The sequence below is a fragment of the Henckelia pumila genome, chromosome 2 (genome assembly GCF_033568475.1).
Source record: "Henckelia pumila isolate YLH828 chromosome 2, ASM3356847v2, whole genome shotgun sequence".
NCBI classification, from domain to species: domain Eukaryota; kingdom Viridiplantae; phylum Streptophyta; class Magnoliopsida; order Lamiales; family Gesneriaceae; genus Henckelia; species Henckelia pumila.
The window spans coordinates 104,925,998-104,944,731 of record NC_133121.1 but is presented as its reverse complement, the minus strand read 5'-3'; the positions used below and the strand labels follow the sequence as shown (position 1 = coordinate 104,944,731).

The following is an 18,734-nucleotide window of genomic DNA, read 5'->3' as shown; positions in this document are numbered from 1 at the left end:
AATATAAATCTCATTTCATCAATTTATATTCCCCATGCTTTCTAAGACATGTTCGGATGACTCGTGGTCATTTTCTGGATCACTTAGGATCTCTTTTGTTATTCCGTTACTACGGATAGTATAATTTGGATGAAGTTCTCTGGTTAATGCGTCGGGTAATGAATTATCCGTTCCTTTGACATGTTGGATCTCGAACTGATAATGGTTCAATTCCAATTGCCATCTAATTAGCCTTGCTGCATTTCTCCCTGCATTTCTTGATATTTTTCTTGTCTTGAAATATGTTAAATTCATATTATCTGTTCTTACTAAAAATGGTTTAGGAATAAGATAAATTTCATAAGTCCTAATTGTGAATATTAAAGCTAATAATTCTTTTTTATTTGAATGATAATTTAATTGTGCACCTTGAAAAGTTCCTGACGTATAATTGCATAATTCTTCATTATTTCTAGTAGCTGTTTTAGTAAGTTCTTCTAAATTTTTTTCTCTTGTATAAGCTTTTAAACTTGCTCCCCAATATTCATCTGAAGCTTCTGTTTCAATTATTATTATATCTTTATTGGAAGGAAAATATAACTCAGGAAGATTACTAATTATTATTTTTTAATAGTATCTATATAATTAGTATCTTCTTTAGACCATTCCCACTTGTAGTCTTGTTTAAGTTTTACCTGAAGAGGTTTTCTGATTCTGCAAGTTTCTTAATGTAATTTCCAGAATAAGTTAATAATCCTAAAAATCTTCTTAATTGATCTTTATCCTTGATTTCACTAGGAAAATTGTGAATTTTCTTAATTATATGTTGTTGTAAACAATGTTTTCCATATTCTATTTGTAATCCTAAATAATTTATGTTTGTTTTAAACAATTGTGCTTTCTTTTCAGAAAGTATAATTCCATCTTTATGACAAATATCTAATACTGTCATGAGGTCTTTATAATGTTGATCTAGTGTTTTTGAATAAATTAATATGTCATCTATATAAACACAACAAAAATTTACATATGATTTAAAAGATTCATCCATATATCTTTGAAAGATATCTGGTGCTTGTTTAAGTCCGAAAGGTAATACAGTCCATTGATACTGTCATTTTGGACTACTGAATGATGTAAGTAATTGTGTTTGTGATTCTAGTTGAATTTGCCAGAATCCTGATTTACAATCTAAACTGGAGAAATATTTCATTCCTCCTATATAAGATAGTAAATCATTCTTGTTTGGGATATAATATACATCCATAATTGTTGCATTATTCATTTTTCGACAATCAATTACCATTTTTTTCTTATCAGTGTCTTTCTTACTGACATAAAAGGCTGGTGAAGACTGTGGACTCTTGCTTGGGATGATTATCTTAAGTTTTAGTAATTTTTGAACCTCTTTTTCGAATATTTTTACATCATCCATGTTGCATCTTCTTGGTGCTTCACGGATTGTGATATTAGGGTCTTTAAGTTTTATTGAAGCAATGAATTATTTTCTTTTCTTAATTTTGTCCTGAGAATTTTCAGAACAAATATCATGAAATTTTTTCATGATTTATTTTTCATGATTAATTGGTAAAATATTTTCTATTTTTAGTTCTATTGGATTTGTATTTCGTTTATGAAAATTCTTTGTAAATCCTTCATTTCCTACACGAAATGCTGTTCGTATTTTAGAAATATAAATCATTGATGATCCTTTGTTTAAAGTTATGTAATTTTCAAATTGTGAAAAGGGAAGATATTCTCTTAAAAAATTATTTTCTATTATAATGTCCATTCCTGATTCTATTTGATATATAATGGGTATTACAAATTTTGTTTCTTCTATTTCTATTTTTAATTTTTCTGCTACTGTATTAAGCTTGATTATTGATCCATCTCCTATTCAAACTTTTAATCCTTTGTCGTATTTTTTCCAATAATGAGTTGGGAGTATGTGTTTACTTACTAGACACATACTTGCTTCTGTATCAACATAAGCATGTATATGATATGGTTTATGTTCTTTGATTTTAATTTGAATTTTTATATAAATACTATTTGAATTTGTTTTGTTTTTAGTATCCATTATCTTACTTTTTTTTAGTGATTTATTAGGATTTTTAATAGATAAGGGTAGAATTGGTATTTTTAAACAATTTTATCTCTTCAGGGAGTAGAAAATAAGTTTTAATGGGTTAGGTATTAAAATGTAAAATAAAAACAGGTTTGGGTATGAATTTATAATTTACCCTATAAAATACATCTCTCAAATCAAAATTATCAAATATCTCACTAAAAATCGAGTCACCGTGAATATTAGTGCAAACTTTGGATGATACAAGTGTACGTACTCGAGAGTTTCATTGATATTAATATTCTGCTGCACACATTGTGTGTTCGTACAGTTTGTTTTTTTAACGAAAACAAAAAATAAATTTTAAAAATAAAAAAGTTCAGTGTTTTCCTGGACAAAAAGTCAAAAAACAAATAAATATATCAATTTAACAAAGTGAGTGATATTTTCGTAAATAAAAAAACACTAGATGACACAAAGTAAGTGCCATTTTGGTAAATAATAAAACATCTAATGGCTAAAAAAGAGAAAGTCGTATAAAAAAAATAATTTGTCTAATGATTTTGGTTTTATTGAAAATTAAATTTTGATATAATAATAATTTTGAATCAAGCTTCACCGATTAATTGAAAATTAGCTAATTAGAGAGTTTTTAATATATATAATAAATTAATAATATAGTAAGATATTGATGTATTAAGCTTTTGTATCCACTAGTAAATTCATATTAACATAATGATTTTTTTCCCAATGTAATTTTTTGTTTTTTCGTTTTTTTAAGGAATAATTGTTGAGTTAATATATATATAGTTTGAAATTATGTCCATGAAAATATATGGATTTCATAAAAACAAATTAAAACTAAACTCTTGACTGTAATGTTAGAATGTAATCTTTCAGCGTTGACACTTAAAATTATGGATTGAAAAGACAAAATGCTTAAAAGCCACATGTAAGGGTGTAAAAAATCGAATCGAGCAAAATATTTGTAAAAATATAATAATTGAATTCGACTCAACTCTTGACTGTAATGTTAGAATGTAATCTTTCAGCGTTGACACTGAAAATTATGGATTGAAAAGACAAAATGCTAGAAGCCACATGTAGGGATGTAAAAAAACCGAATCGAGCAAAATATTTGTAAAAATATAATAATCGAATTCAACTCAAGTGAAGTATATTCGAGTTCAAGCTCGATTAGAAGCTCAAAAAATTTAAGTTTATTTGTTAAAGTTCGACTCGAAATGTTAAAACCAATTTGCAAGCTATTCAAATTATTACTTGAACTTTCTAAAAAAAAAAAAACCTATTACTTGAACATTAAGTTCGATAGTGAAGATCAAGAAGCTCGAAATGCCCGAAAAACTCAAAATGTTTATATATTTAATATATTATAATTATAATTATATTATCTTAATCCATGTTTTTGAAATCGGATCGAACCAGTCGGTTCGACAAGGAACCGTTTGGTTCTCCTGTCCGGAATGCCCCAATAAACGGAAAACCGGTCCAACCGGTCAAGAATCGGTTTTTAGGATTATTTTTGTTGAAAATTTAAAATTTTTATTTTTAAAACTTTAAATTTAATATATATTTATATATATATATATATATATATATACATTATTATTTAGATTTTTTACTACATTTAAAAATTATTTTAATAATTATTGTTTTTTTAAAAATTAAATAATTTATAACTATAATTGATATTTTGAATATATTTACATATTTATTTAGTTTTCAAATTAAGTTAAATATTATTTTTTTTTCCTATTTATATATTTTTTTGAGTTTTTAAAATTTATAATATATTATTTATTATATTAAATTATTTAAACGGTTTTTCGATTCGATCGTCCGGTTAAAACGATTCGACCGATTAAATTATTTTTTTTAAATAGATCGGTTCTATCATCAATTCGATTATAAAAACACTGATTTTAATAAAATACAAATACTCACAAACAAAATAATTTTTACTCGAACTCAATAACTTCGAACACAAATAAAAAAATTCAACCAAGGAGGTACAGATACTAAACCGACTCAATTCATCTACGGCCATGCAAATTCTACACCTCCTCTCACACGCTCCGCTGAGTCGCGCGTCTTCTCAAACCCATCTAGACTACAATAAATACGACATATTTTTTTTCCACCCACTTTCCGCAGCACAATCAAATGCACCACCATTGTTGTATAAAATGCTGAAACTCCAAGAATTCAATTTCTCTACTCCACTTGCTATCATGCACCATGGGTAAACTCACCCGGTGGTTGCGTTCTCTACTGGGTGGGCATAAAACCTCGCAGCCGGAAACATACTCGGGGAAGGAGAAGAAGGCGACCGGAAAGTGGAGTCTCCCCAAATCCAGAGGTGTTTCTGCCGAGAGGGGCGTCGAGCGGGTGCGGTTCAAGAATGAACCTTCCGCCAGTCCCTATGGTGAGGCGCTGGACGCTAGCAAGCATGCAATAGCCGTGGCCGCCGCCACGGCCGCGGTCGCGGAGGCTGCCCTGGCTGCCGCTCACGCCGCGGCTGAGGTGGTCAGGCTGACCAGCGGCGGTGTGGGGGAATACGCTGGCATTGACCGGCGGCGCGTGGTCGTCGCTGCTGTTAAGATTCAATCGGCATTCCGTGGGTGCTTGGTTAGTAATCTAAAATTCTTGGTCGGTGGAAATTCTGGTAAAAAAAAAAAAAAAGTATCTGCTTTCATCTAAATTTGTACTAAAAAATTAAACATTTTCTTTTGTCTCATGCTTTGTTTTGGTTAACATAGTGTCTTGGTTCACCTCCCGAACAAATCGATTTTTTTTTAAAAAAATTTTGGTTCTGTCATAATTCAACTAGTTTATGCATTTTTGATCTCATTCAGTTCATGTTGCAACATAAGATTAAAATGCTTGTAATTTAAAAACAATATTGAGTTTCCAATTTCATTCTTGAAACTTGAATCAATCGGGGTGCGTGACATAGACAGGTTTTTGTTTTTTCTTCTTTTTCATTCCACTGATGGACGTAAATGGTCTATCGACTTAGAAAGTGGGAGTTGATATTGTTTTCAGACCAAAGGAAAAGGATGGGTGAAAGGGATAGGATTTGAGTCCACGATGATAGTGGCTACGACAATTCGCCATCAGTGGAATGGATTTGCATTTGCTTTTGTTGCCTTTTTGAAATTCTTGATGCTCTGTTTTCCACTAGTGGAGGAATACAGACAATGCTTTTAGATGGAACATGTTTTCCGTCGGTCAAATTTGGAAAACGCGTTCGACACAGATCGTGCTCGATTCTTGCGGGGGGTGGAGCCAAGATTTTGTTCGATAGAGCGAGATGAGTTTATGGGGGGACTCCATGGTTTTGGAGTGACAAAATTGGAACTTTTTAAATCTGTTATGCATAAAGATGTTGATTTTTCCTCTGCCAGATCCTACTCGATATATAGTTCGTGTTTGAGATCGATTTGTTTAGATTGAACCTTACTATCAAGCTCATTCTATGGAGGTTCGAATTATACATATATGCTTTTTGAAAATTAGGTTCTGAGTTATTTTTAAATAGTCAATCTTGTTTAATTTTAAAATTTATAAAGTCTTAATATATATGTCAAAGCTCTAGAGCCAGATATGCGCTTCCCTTCCATCCGACTACACTGAACTCCTCCTAAAAAAGCGTAACATATTGTTCTCAATTCTGTTAGAAATTGACTTGGACTTAACTCACCTCAAAAGTTAGCTCAAGAGGTGAGAGTTGCCTTTATCTATATTAAGGGCTCCCAGGAACTCTATACTACCGATGTGGGACAATATTTCAACACACTTGTCCAACACACCCCCAGGAATGAACATATGGAGCGTAGAGATATTAACGGGTGGCTTAACTATAGGTAGCCCAATTATGGGTGGTCCAACACACACGGAGGCTCCGCCTGGCTCTGATACCATGCCACCACCTTGAAAAGATATCTGAAATCTGAATATCTTTGAACTGGTTTCTGGTTCAATTATATTCTAACTCGTTTGAAAACCTTGTGGACTGGTTTGATTTATTCACACGCTTTTTAACTCAAACCAAAACAAATCCATGTTTGAGAAAACTAGCTGTTGCTCTAGGACTAGATTGATTAGTTGTGGTATCTTTCCCTCATATTGCGCTCGATTTAGTCCTGTTCCATTTTCAGTGGTGAGTTAGTGCAATTAGTTGCCAAGTTTTATGTAATGGGGCTTGTCTGCCAACTTAGCTACTCGACCTACTTTCTATGGCCACTAGTTTTACGCATCCAAAGATCGATCCCCTGATTCTCCAAACTAAATTAACAATTTACTATCTGTGGGCTGTGAGTTCAGTTCATTACTTTTTTCTTTATATGTTTTAGGCTAGGAAGGCGTTCCGGGCACTCAAGGGTCTGGTCAAGCTTCAAGCCCTGGTGAGAGGCCGCATAGTCAGAAACCGAAGTATAGTTATGCTTAGTCGTATGCATGCTATGGCTCGCATCCAAGCTCGAGCCTCTACGAATCGATCTTACGTGTCTGAATCTTCAACTCCTAACACCAAGTTCTCCAACAATTGTCATCCGGTGAGACCACTTGTCTTGTAGTACACGAACCAATAAAATATTTGTTGCTTCTTGAATCCAGTTTCTTGACTATCAGTTCGCTCCCACTGTTAACTAAATTGCAGGGCGTTGGCGTCGTGAATCTCACGAACAAAGACATTCTGTCAAGTGGTTTCAAACAAAGTCCATCTCCACGGGAGGTATATATGTACTCCAGTTTCACATTCTTGCTTTACTTATAACAATTGATTAAAATTATTGAACGCGTGCCTCATCTGGATCCATGTGCTAGCAGCGACATAGTTCAAGATCACGCGTAGACTCTACCGTTAAAAAAGATGGCTCGAATCTAGGTTTCGTTTGGTTAGATCAATGGATGGAACACTCTACGTGGAGCAATCACAAGAATAGGTCTCTCAATGTTTCCGACATTGATAACACAAGTGATGACAAGATTCTTGAAATAGACACATGGAAGCCTCGCCAAAAAACCAGACACATCAACAGAATGTCACCGGTGTCCGAATACTTCTCAGCATGGAATAACACAGAACGAGAATCTAACAAAAGTGACTCCATCTCCAGACTTTCATCAAAACCTCAAAACCTGAATCCCAGTATATCTTCTGAGGAAGTCTCGTGCATACGGTCTCCACTGTTTGTTCAAGAAACAGATCGAGCCGCATCATGGACAGCTACAAACAGTCCAGTTGTTCGCTACGCATTGTCCAGACCAACAAGCTGCCATAGAAGACTATCGTTTACTCCCACGAGGAACAAGTGCTCGAGAAGTTTGGCGGACGACTACTGTGGTTTTCCTAACTACATGGCAAACACTGAATCATCCCTTGCAAAACTCAGGTCTCACAGCGTACCCAAGCTGAGAATGCAGCTCGAGGAATTTGGTCCAGGTGGGAATCTTAATCAGGCTCTTCGGGAAAATGATTTCGTTCGGCAAAAGGGTTCGATCGACCTTCGATCTTAAACTATGCTCCCACATGATGTACGTAACAGCCAACTCTAGCGATGGAAATCCATCGGTGTCTAAATTCATCTCTCATTCAATGGAGATTTACTTGTCCTCTCTTCAATAAGATACAGTATAAATTTGTTCACCAAGTTTTAATCAAATTAAGTAGTTTATGTAGTTAGAATTCGGGGAACACAATTTTCGGGATAAAGATTGTTGATATGTAATAATTAATTGTTTGTTTGGAGAACTGTTTGAATTATACTGTTATTGTTTTCTCAAAAGTTTTTATAACTTTTAGGAAAACGACAATCGAAAAACGATAATTGCTGACTCGATCTTTCATGCAGGAATTAGAACTTGATTTCATTTGATCAAAATTAAATATCACGTTAGAGACAATCTGCTAGAATAGATGGTGTAAATTACTGGAGAGATCGAGTTTCTTAATTATTGGTTAAATTTATTTACATGTTACATTCGGTAAGTATGAATTAAGCACGTTGCTTCACTACAATTAATACATGTGCTAACTGATTTTATTATCTAAACCAGATTTCGTTTAAAATAAAATGGAGATTCAAAAGGACATCGTATAATATTAATATTGGTTCATATATACTTGGAATATAATATATTCTTTAATAAATTTGGTTCTCATGGCACTAATTGAATATCATCCAAGAAAATTTGTTATAATCTTTAATAATAATAAATGTATATGACATATATTTAACCCAGAGAGCATATTTGAATAAATAACTTCACTCGTGTTAAATGTAGTACTATATATATTATTCACAGATGAATCATTTAAATTATAAAATCAGTATATCATGGGTTATAATTTTTTTTTTTAAAAAGAAAAAGTACATAGAAAGCCATTGAAAATGTATTCATATCCAACTTCCAAGCTTAATTATCTGAAAATCCAATTTCTTAAAAATATGATAATATTTTACTCAATATACCCTCAAACAACTTGCCATTTGAAGATTTGACTTTTAATTAAAAGATCAAAATTTTGCTCCAAAAAAAAAAAAAAACTCTCGTAATGATTTGTTTAAATATTTCCAAACATCAACTAAATAAATCTTAGAACAACTAAATAAATAAGAAAGTATTTATAAAGTAATTTCCACATAATATAATCTTATTGATAGTTTATAATCACGGTCAAATTTAACTTATGTAAAACCGAAGAAAAATTTATAAAAATATATAAAACTTGAGACACTTATATTAATTGATTGGATTCGTTAATGTGATATAACTTCAAATTATACATAACATATAAACACTCATTTAAGTTTCTATAGTTAAAGAGTAAATATATCTAATCAAAATTATAATTTCTATTATATAATAGAATGCATTGGCATCTTTAATTTAAAAATCATAGTAAACATGTATAAAATTCTTTCATTCAATATCTTTTATTATTTATTCCTTCTCTTACTTAATTTTCTATTTACATAATTTTTAATTTTTAATAATTATGTTAAACATATACCACATGTGCCTTGATAACTGATTATTTATTTAAAAAAATCAATTAGATTTGGAAAAATGGTTTTAAAAACACATGAAAATAAAGTAGCTAAAAAATTAAAAATAAGTTATAAATAAATTTCTAAAAAATTCGAGACATTACTTGTAAATTTTATGTTTAATTAATTGTTAGTCTTATTCAAGGAACCATATATGGCATGCATTAATGAATTAAATTAAATAAATATTGAAATTTGAATGTTATCTCTTGTTGTCAATATATTTATTATTCCCGAAAATGACACTATTTTTGAGAGAGAGACTAATTTTTCCTTAGAAATTTTACATAATTAATTTAGTAACGTGAAAGCCACTCGCTGTAAGACGAGCGTGTGGGGATGATATCAGACACTGCACACGCTATTTTTCAAAAGTAGGGCCCACGGTGAATCACACCTGTAAACACCTGTCACATAGTATAATAATCTATTCCCCTTTCGTACTTTCTTACACTGTATTTCATCTTCTGTAATTAATTAAAAAAAAAGAAGAGAAATTATTATAAATTTGCATGTGTTCTTACAAACAGTGATTTCGATTTCTTCATCGATCTAGAGAATTGAAAAGGGTCCCTCGATATAGGGAAGAAACAGAAAACGAAAGAAGCTGGCCAGAGAATTCACTGACGCGACTATATATGCGCCATCGAAGTCCACCGTAAGTCAGCTCTCACCTGCTTCCTTTGCTCATTAAATAATGGTTTCCAGGAAAAAGGAGTGGCCCACAAATCTGAATTTTTTTGAATTCTTCTTTTGCTGCTTTGTCTAATCTAATTATATATAATATATGTTGTGAAAAAGATAAAAAAAATTGCTTTAAAAAACAGTACTTTGATGATTTTGGTATCTTCTATTCCACGATTTCGGAAATCGGAAACCGCGATAGGTAATAAAGAAATGGAGAGAAAAAAGGCTAAAGAATCAAAAGGGTCGTTTTCTTTTGTTGCGAACGATGTTTTTTTTTCTCTGGCTGTTTTGTGTGCGAGTGAGATTTTGAAAAAGTCTGTATTTGGCTTGTATTCGTCTGGTTTTTCTTGTTTCTCCAGAAGTCCCTTTGCCCATTAATTGTTGCCGTTGAAATCGTATGCCTCTTCCTTTTCCTTCTTTATTAATTTACTGGGTTAGGAGTATGACAGCTAAGATAGTCGAAACCTAAAACTTTGTTAATGGGAAAGATTAAAGAAACTAGGGTTTTTTGTTTTTGGAAGGGGGCCCTGGAGCAGTGAAGCCAGTACGAGACTGTAATAAGGGAGCAGCGTTGTCTTTTACCAACCCCGTTTGTTCATTCTTAAATTTTGTGGGAGTCTGGTTGGTGAAATACATTCATCGCTTTACAACATTGAGGGTGCAAAATATCCCAGAAGGCAAAGAGAACAGTGAATGCTTGTGATATATGGGCTGTTAGGCTTTAGCGTGTGGTATAAATGTTGCTACACGATCATTTATTTGATTTTAATTCTGAGGAAGAACTTGCTATCTTTAGGTGGAGAGTGATTGGATGATGCCTTGAGAAATAGAGCCCTTTTTGTTAAGTTATTTATGTAGAGAATCTGTGGGACAATACAAGTTCGAGTCTTTAGCCTTTTTTTCTTGGTAGAAGAGCAAAAGTGGTTGTCTTTTCATTTATTTCTCTACATATTTATATTTGTCCACTTTGTTTGATGAGTTCTGGAGATTTCACTTTGAAACATAGCACAAGTCTGAGTGAGGACAGTGGTATTGCAACGATGGTGGCTGATGGTTTATTCAACCCAAAGCCTAATAACTCTATGTCTTATCCTCTGCAGATGGTTCATTCCTCTTCTCCCCAGCTCATCTTTAGCTCTTCGCCCCTTTCTCTTGCCCTGGTAATGTCTCGTTTCCCCTCTTCCTTTTCCCCCTTGTATATGCATTGTTTTGGGTTCATATTCTGGGAATTGTTTCTATTGTAGTAGTTGTTTAATTGGTTTTGTGATTTGGTAATATGTTGTGTGATTCTTGCGCAGCAGCCAAAGAGGGAGAACACTGGGGAAATGGGGTTGATGGGGAAAAGTTTTGACAATAATTTAATGGGAAAGACAAGGGAGGATGAATTTGGGAGCCCTGCAAGTGATAACTTTGAAGCGGCATCAGGTGATGATCAAGAAACTCTTGAAAACAAGTCATCAAAAAGGAAGAAATATCACAGGCATACTCCTTTTCAAATTCAAGAACTTGAGGCGTAAGTTCTACTCTTTTTGATCATGCAATTATGATTCGGTTTAATAGTTTTGGATACACCAGTTAGCTGAATATTGTTGGTTGCTATAGTTGTTTCAAGGAGAATCCTCATCCTGACGAGAAATCGAGATTAGAACTAGGAAGAAGACTAGGATTGGATGTTAGGCAGGTCAAATTTTGGTTTCAGAATAGGAGGACTCAAATCAAGGTAAATTACCAATGTCGTAGCTTCATTTTTATTTTAAATTCACGGTGTTTCCATCTGTAAAACTGCTTCATGAACAAGTACACTGATTTAAAATTGTGATTCAGACCCAATTAGAGCGTCATGAGAATTCAATCCTCAAACAAGAAAATGATAAGCTCCGCATTGAGAACATTACTATGAAGGAAGCAATGAGAGGCCCAATGTGCAACAATTGTGGTAGCCCAGCTATTCTTGGTGAAGTGCCTATTGAGCATCACCATCTAATGATCGAAAATGCACGGCTGAAAGATGAGCTTAATCGACTTGGAGTTTTGGCAAACAAATTCTTGGGTACACCGGCCGGTTCTATGCACCCTGTAATGGGAAACTCAAGATTGGATCTTGGTGTCGCGAGGGATGGATTCTGTGCTTTAAATTATACGGAACCTACGTTGCCCTTGGGACTTGATTTCGGCGATCGAGTTTCAAGTGCTTTTCCTCTGGGGCCTCCAAGTGGACTTACGATGGGCATGACTAGTATTGATGTTCCTTTCAACAAATCCGTGTTTCTTGATCTGGCATTGGCTGCTACGAATGAGCTGATAAAACTATCCCAACTAGACACCCCTCTATGGTTCCGAAGCTTAGAAGGAGGTGGAGAAACATTGAACCTTGAGGAGTACAGAAAGACTTTTTCCCCGTGCACAGGTGTGAGTTCCAATAATCTTATGACTGAAGCAACAAGATCTACTGGTACAATAATTCTAGACTGTGAGACCATCGTGGAAACTTTCTTGGATGTGGTAAGTTGTTGCGGCTAGTTTCGTTGATATACCAATTAGGCAATTAGTTCATTTTATACCCTCTATGACTTTATTGCTCCAATCTCATGGACATGATTTACTTTACTTTATGCAGAATCGTTGGACAGAAATGTTTCCATGGATCATTGGCAGCGCCTCAATTCTTGATGTGATCTTTAGTGGTTCCGGTGGAAAAAGAAACGGGGCACTGCTACTGGTATGGTACTCCGCCTTCTGCCTCACCCCATTGTAAAACGAAAGGATAAGATAAAAAATTAAGGTGAAATAATTACTCTAATCATACTTTGGTGTTCAGATGGAAGCTGAATTCCAAGTGTTATCACCTTTGGTACCTGTTCGGCAAGCAAAGTTTCTTCGTTTCTTCAAGCAGCAAAAGGAGGACATTTGGGCTGTTGTCGATGTGTCCATTGACACCATCTTCCAAAGTCCAAGCGTAAATGCATCTGTCAATTGCAGGAGGCTCCCTTCCGGTATACTTGTGCAAGATATGTCAAATGGTACTTCAAAGGTATTTGAGACCAATAAATATTTTCATCTGTATTTTCATGTTCACGTGCATCACTGACCAATTTTCGTCAGCCTATGTATAGTTAATTTCAGATTGCTCTCTGGTTTCGTTAACACAGAAATTTTTAGTAATTGGATGCATTCGTCTTGGAAGGATTGAGGATTACTACTTCATTAGAATAACCAATCTGGGAAAGATAATATTATTGTTTTAGCTGAACGGATGGTGTTTCGATTCGCATCCCTCCCACAACACAAATTAGTTCGAACTTTTCATTCTCGTACTTGGTTGAATGTGGTGATGGAATCTCTCTTGAAATTTGGATTATCACCTTCTGAAACTAAAATTATATTAATTTATGCTTTTAATTATCGTTTCTAACATTGTGTTTGAATATCGATAAGCACATGGACGGTAAGATCTTTCTTGCTGCAACTTTATGTTCTTTAAATTTGCTTAAGATGTCAAAAACTCGATCGTCTCACACGTAGCTACTGGGAAAAAAATTGTGCAACCTCGAATGTCACCGCTTTTTTCATTGGTTCATTTTGCTAGATGGCGTAAATTTATTTTTTATTAGACATTAGAAGGCTTATGACTTTGAAAAGCAAATTTCAGGTAACCTGGATTGAGCACACGGAATATGATGAGAGCGCTATCCACGAAATCTACAAGCCATTACTTAGATCCGGCATAGGTTTTGGCGCCCAGAAATGGATTTCAATCCTGCAGAGGCAATGTGAGCTTGCTGCTACAATCATGTCTTCTCCTGTCCCCGCAGAAAATAATTTGGGTACTATCAGTACACTTTTTGTTCTTCCTTGCTTAATAATAATATCGCAGTATGCTAACACGTTTGCTGTATTCCAGCGCTTACTCTGAGTGGTAAGAAGAGCTTAGCAAAACTAGCACAACGAATGACTCGAAACTTCTGTACCGGTGTTTGTTCGACGGTTCACAAGTGGGAAATATTGCAATCTGAAATTAATACCGATGATACGAAGTTGGCGATGCGTAAGAGCTATGGTGATTTGGGGGAGCCATCTGGTGTCATACTGAGTGCCACTACAACTGTTTGGATGCCGGTGTCACCAATTCGTTTGTTTGACTTCTTACAGGATGTGAAGGCTCGAGTCCATTGGGATGTCTTGTCCCAAGATGGGCCGACGCAGCAAATTTTGTACATCCCCAAAAGCCAGGACCCTGGCAATAGCATTTCTATCCTCCGAGGCAATGTGAGACATCCTCATTGAATCCTCCAATTTGAGAGCATTGCAAAATCTTTCCTTCATTTGAAATTTGATTTGATCTTGACTTGGCAGGCTCCTACCAACCGAATCGGGGTGCTGATTTTGCAAGACACTCTGTTCGATTCTTCAGGATCACTAATAGTTCACGCAGCGGTTGACATTTCCGGAATGAACATGGTGATGAGTGGGGGCGATTCTTCCAACTTGTCTTTCTTGCCATCTGGATTCGCAATTTTACCCGACTGTTTCCCGGATTCCAGCAAGCACCCGGGCGCCAATGACGGTGGTGGTTCTTTTCTGACTTTAGGATTCCAGATACTGGTGAACAACCTGCCTGCAGCCAAGCTAACAATGGAATCCATCGACACTGTGAAATCCCTCATCGCTCGAACACTTCACGGTATCAAAACCGGACTCCATTGCAACTGATGCACCATGCGTCGAATTAAAACCAGCTCTGGTTGATATGGAAGTCGAAACGGACGTTTTTTGGGCATGGATTCAAGTCAAGAACGAACCCTTATGGTGAGCCTGGTTGCTATTTTTGTGGTTCGGGTATTGACTTAAATCTCTTGCAAGACCAAGTTGTTACTTGTATTGAATTATGTTTGCTGCTTGTTGATTAGGAAGACAAAAAGGTGGCCTTGAATTATTTTGTTGTTTGATCTTTAATTCATTGTTTTTTTTAGCATATCTTTAATTCATTGTTAGTTGAACCAGTTGAGGTTTAAAAAAAAATGATTTAATGTTCAGCTCTAACGATTTGCACATTGTAGCTCGTCACTTGGTTACTTTCATATTCGAATTTAAATGCTTTATATCATCATTTTATTACCTCCATTCATGTTCTTTCTTCAAACTATACCAATGCTTTAGTAACTTAATTATTCAAATAAATTTTGCTTAATCTTATGTTTCTTTTATATAATAAGGAATAAGGTCAGTGCCAAACAAACTTCAAACATATAATAAAAATATATAATAAAAACAGAGATAAAAAAAATCTTGTTCAAACAAGAATTTTATTTTAATTTCTTCAAAATTTTGAGTGATATTCCTTTCGTTTCAATTATATAGTTCACGTATAACATATTTAGTAATATTTTTTATACTTTTTTACTAATATATTCCTATTAATTACACATTGAAAATTGTGCAATCATTTTTTAATACATTGAATAGATATAAAATATGGAGTTTGTATAAAATTTGTTTTTTCAATAATTTTTTCATAATCTGTGTGAAAAAAAAAAGTAGGACTATATAATTGAAATAGAGGGAGTATATATATTTCTAGTTGTTTGAATTGAAAAAATCAAAGAAAAAATGTATTTTCAAAGAGTAAGATTATTTTATGAATTTTTATGGGTGAGATAGTTAATTTTGTTATTTACAACAAAAAAAACAATATTTTTGATATGATTGATCCAATTAAAATTCGTGCCACAAAATTGTCCGTAACCCCAAATGAGATGGAACTCCAATTCATTCCTATGTGTACGAGGTGGGTTCATTAGGATCTGGGTCGAGGCCGATCGGATCGCTGAGTAAAAGGTGGGGAAATTGGGCAGCACAGTCCGAATCGGGGGAAAACTGAGAGAGCTCCACGATCGCTCACCCAGTCCCACAAAAAGAGTACGCCGTTCTTTCCCATTTTTATGTTATATATTTTCTCGATTATTTGCGTGATTATCTGGTTCTTTTCAGAGTTGAATTCTTTACCTTGATCCTGGATTTCGATTCTTTCTTGTTGTTTCGAAATTAGAATAATCGTTTGAATTTGCTTATTGTTTTGATTCATGTGTTGTTTAAGACGTTGTTAGATTTATTGTTGTTATGGTCTTGAGATCTGGATGAAGCCCGTGTAGCAGGAACGTGTTCTCCATTTCTTGATTTAGTTTTCAATTCAGGTTTAGATTTATTGATTTATTTACTATTTTTTTTTCGTTTTCATTTTATGGTTATTGGATCGTTAGGTATCATGGATTTGTAGAAAAATATTTCAGTGTTGGGTTGTGAACTTGTGATTCTTGGATTTTGCATTTGATGAGTGGGTGCATTTTGGGAATGTTTAGTGATCATCCCTTGATTTAGAATGTCCCTTTTGGCATTAACACATACTATAACTACTTGGAAAAAAAAGCTATGGGCGACTTGTTATTTCCTCATATCAAACCCCTTCCTACGAATAAAATCCATAAATCCTAGCGCAACCCAAGTCAATTTCAAGTTGATGTGGTAGATATTCCCTCTTGACTTGTTTCACTATAGTCCAATCTTAATGATACTCTATCGTCAATATTTCTTTGTGTTAACTGATAACCGATGGTTTTTCTTTGTCTGCAGTTTATATTGTGGATTTTGAATTCTTATTCACTCTTGACTGGGGATTCCTACAAAGAAGAAACGGGAAATTCAAAAATAAAGAGAGATGTTTTCACTGTTTTATGGATTGTGGAAGTATACTTTTAGTAAGTTGGAGTTTCATGTTCTTATACTTGGAATTGACAAGGCTGGAAAAACGGTAATATGCTCAAATGCTGTTCTTTCATTCACCTTAATGTTTCTTTCTGACTTCTTATTGTGGCCTCATGATTTGATGGAACTGAATTATTTGCTGTCAGATAAGCTGTCAGGCATGCTGTCTATTCAATGTGCTCTTATCATAATATATTTCGATGTGGTTTGGTGATTCAAATTATCTTTGTCAATTTTTACACCTGCGAGTTCAATTGTGCTGTGGATCAGATAATTATTGATGAAAACATGTTACTATACGAGAAATGGAGTTGTGTTTAATGTGGGTACATATATTTTTCCTACAGTATGAATGAGAGGGTAGTGTCGGACGGCGCATCAATGCTTTTTATTCTGCCATTGGTATTCAAAAACAACTAAAGCTACAGATTATTTAAGTTGATTCTATCCTGTGAAATTTATTATGCTCCTGCATTTGTAAACAAAACTATTCAGTTACTGGTTCAAAAGTCATTTGGGATGTCCAAACGAGAGTTCCAGGAAAATAATTTTACCCTGGGTCATTGTTTGTTAACTCATTTTACTAGATTTTTGGTCCATGGGACGTTTATGTTTTCATCAGAGATTGTCAGTGGCTTCTAGAGTTCTAGTTTATAGTCATGTCCTCATATGAATATCGGCAGCATTTATTTTAAATTCAATAGCTGTATTATTTTAGAATATCATTGTTTTGAGCTCTTTCTGACTTGTGATTCCGTAGACATTACTGGAGAGACTGAAATCACAGTATTCAAACTTGGAAGGTCTTCCTCCAGATCGAATTGTTCCAACTGTTGGACTAAATATCGGTCGTGTCGAAGTGTCAAACACGAAACTCGTATTCTGGGACCTGGGAGGTCAGGTTTGAAATGCGACCCGGACTTTTCTGGTTTATTTGACATGAACTTATTTTAAAAATCTTATATTTTCATTATGGAAAATGTCACTCATGCAAGACTTACGTTTCACCAGCCTGGTCTTCGCTCTATTTGGGAAAAATACTACGAAGAGGCACATGCCGTGATTTTTGTGGTTGATGCTGCTTCTCCATCGCGTTTTGAAGATTCGAAATCTGCACTTGGTAAATATATCAGGGCGAAGATGCCTGTGAACTAAGGAAACGAACAAATCTGTTACTGGCTTGAGCCTCGTTTATGTATTTTCCAATTTTCTTCAACTGCAACACTAATGCTACAAGAAATTTGTATCTGGTTTCAGAAAAGGTTCTTCGGCATGAGGATCTACAAGGAGCTCCACTACTGATATTAGCTAACAAACAGGTAAAGCTATTCTCTCCGTGTCCCACACAGTAGTAAATACTGGAACACGATCTGAGACTGGATGGATAAAGCCTATAATTCTACTCAACCAGTCATGTTTAAGCTTCTTGTCCGCGTGCTCTTCTAAAATTGTCAAAGGGCCAAAATGCCATGATTTAAAAAGAAAAGGAAAGCTCAGACAAAGTTACTGATGAACATCATGTTTATTAACTTGTGTCTTTTCAGGATCTTGAAGAGGCTGTATCATCTGATGAACTTGCTCAATATCTGGACCTCAAGAAATTGGACGAGAGAGTTTATGCATTTCAATCTGTTTCTGCATTTGATGGGTAATTAGTGTACTAAGCTTTTGAATATTTATATTATTCAAAATGCTACTCCGCACTTGGAGTTCAATGCTCTCTCCTTGGTTAAAAGGTTCTGGAATCTTGCTGCAGGTTGGGCATAAAAGAAAGTGTGAACTGGCTGGTAGATGCCATGGAGAGAAGCAAGAGAAGTGAAACTTTGAGGGTTCGTGCAGGCTCCAATGTCATTTGAAAGTTTTGTTTAGAACCCTATTTTGTAACTTCGTAATTACATCAGTATCCAAATTGCATCCTATATATAATTTGACCAAGTACCTACATCTCCTGAACATTTCTTTGTTACAAACTCAGTCCATGTAGACTGTAGAGCATCCATCTTTTAACCTGTCATTTAATTTTCTGTTGTCTCGGAGTTTGTATACGGTCCTCAACTTCTATAATACCCAAGGAAATCATACAGTTTTTGTCATTGATACTATTACTTGGTGCATATTCTTACTGGTGGCCTCTTTTCGAATCAAACAAATCTCCACATATC

The 18,734-nt window shown here is 34.5% G+C and overlaps 3 protein-coding genes across 13 annotated transcripts; all 3 read left to right on the top strand.

Moving 5' to 3' along the window:
* The first annotated feature begins 4,194 nt into the window (after positions 1-4,194).
* LOC140882085 (protein IQ-DOMAIN 24-like) lies at positions 4,195-7,721 on the top strand. 2 transcript variants are annotated; one of them, XM_073287836.1, is made up of 4 exons: positions 4,195-4,699; positions 6,427-6,627; positions 6,732-6,806; positions 6,899-7,721. In XM_073287836.1, exons 1-4 carry the CDS (start codon positions 4,310-4,312, stop codon positions 7,589-7,591), a joined length of 1,359 nt encoding a protein of 452 aa, XP_073143937.1. In that variant the 5' UTR covers positions 4,195-4,309; the 3' UTR covers positions 7,592-7,721. The 2 variants fall into 2 exon arrangements, with proteins under 2 accessions (XP_073143937.1, XP_073143938.1); XM_073287837.1 differs by having other exon boundaries at positions 4,199-4,699; positions 6,902-7,721.
* Positions 7,722-9,611: 1,890 nt separating this feature from the next.
* LOC140880800 (homeobox-leucine zipper protein HDG1-like) lies at positions 9,612-14,853 on the top strand. 9 transcript variants are annotated; one of them, XM_073285579.1, is made up of 10 exons: positions 9,612-9,784; positions 10,914-10,973; positions 11,115-11,326; positions 11,416-11,533; positions 11,638-12,315; positions 12,431-12,532; positions 12,632-12,844; positions 13,463-13,637; positions 13,715-14,079; positions 14,167-14,853. In XM_073285579.1, exons 2-10 carry the CDS (start codon positions 10,914-10,916, stop codon positions 14,521-14,523), a joined length of 2,280 nt encoding a protein of 759 aa, XP_073141680.1. In that variant the 5' UTR covers positions 9,612-9,784; the 3' UTR covers positions 14,524-14,853. The 9 variants fall into 9 exon arrangements, with proteins under 9 accessions (XP_073141680.1, XP_073141676.1, XP_073141684.1 ...); XM_073285575.1 differs by having other exon boundaries at positions 11,112-11,326; XM_073285581.1 differs by lacking the exon at positions 9,612-9,784 and adding an exon at positions 9,932-10,012.
* A 691-nt stretch (positions 14,854-15,544) lies between these two features.
* LOC140882652 (uncharacterized) lies at positions 15,545-18,638 on the top strand. Of its 2 annotated transcripts, none has more exons than XM_073288780.1 (7): positions 15,545-15,729; positions 16,441-16,618; positions 17,333-17,473; positions 17,584-17,692; positions 17,830-17,891; positions 18,117-18,220; positions 18,329-18,638. In XM_073288780.1, the coding sequence occupies exons 2-7, from the start codon at positions 16,526-16,528 to the stop codon at positions 18,426-18,428; spliced, it is 609 nt and encodes a 202-aa protein (XP_073144881.1). In that variant the 5' UTR covers positions 15,545-15,729; positions 16,441-16,525; the 3' UTR covers positions 18,429-18,638. The 2 variants fall into 2 exon arrangements, with proteins under 2 accessions (XP_073144881.1, XP_073144882.1); XM_073288781.1 differs by lacking the exon at positions 15,545-15,729 and adding an exon at positions 15,796-16,004.
* Positions 18,639-18,734: the final 96 nt, after the last annotated feature.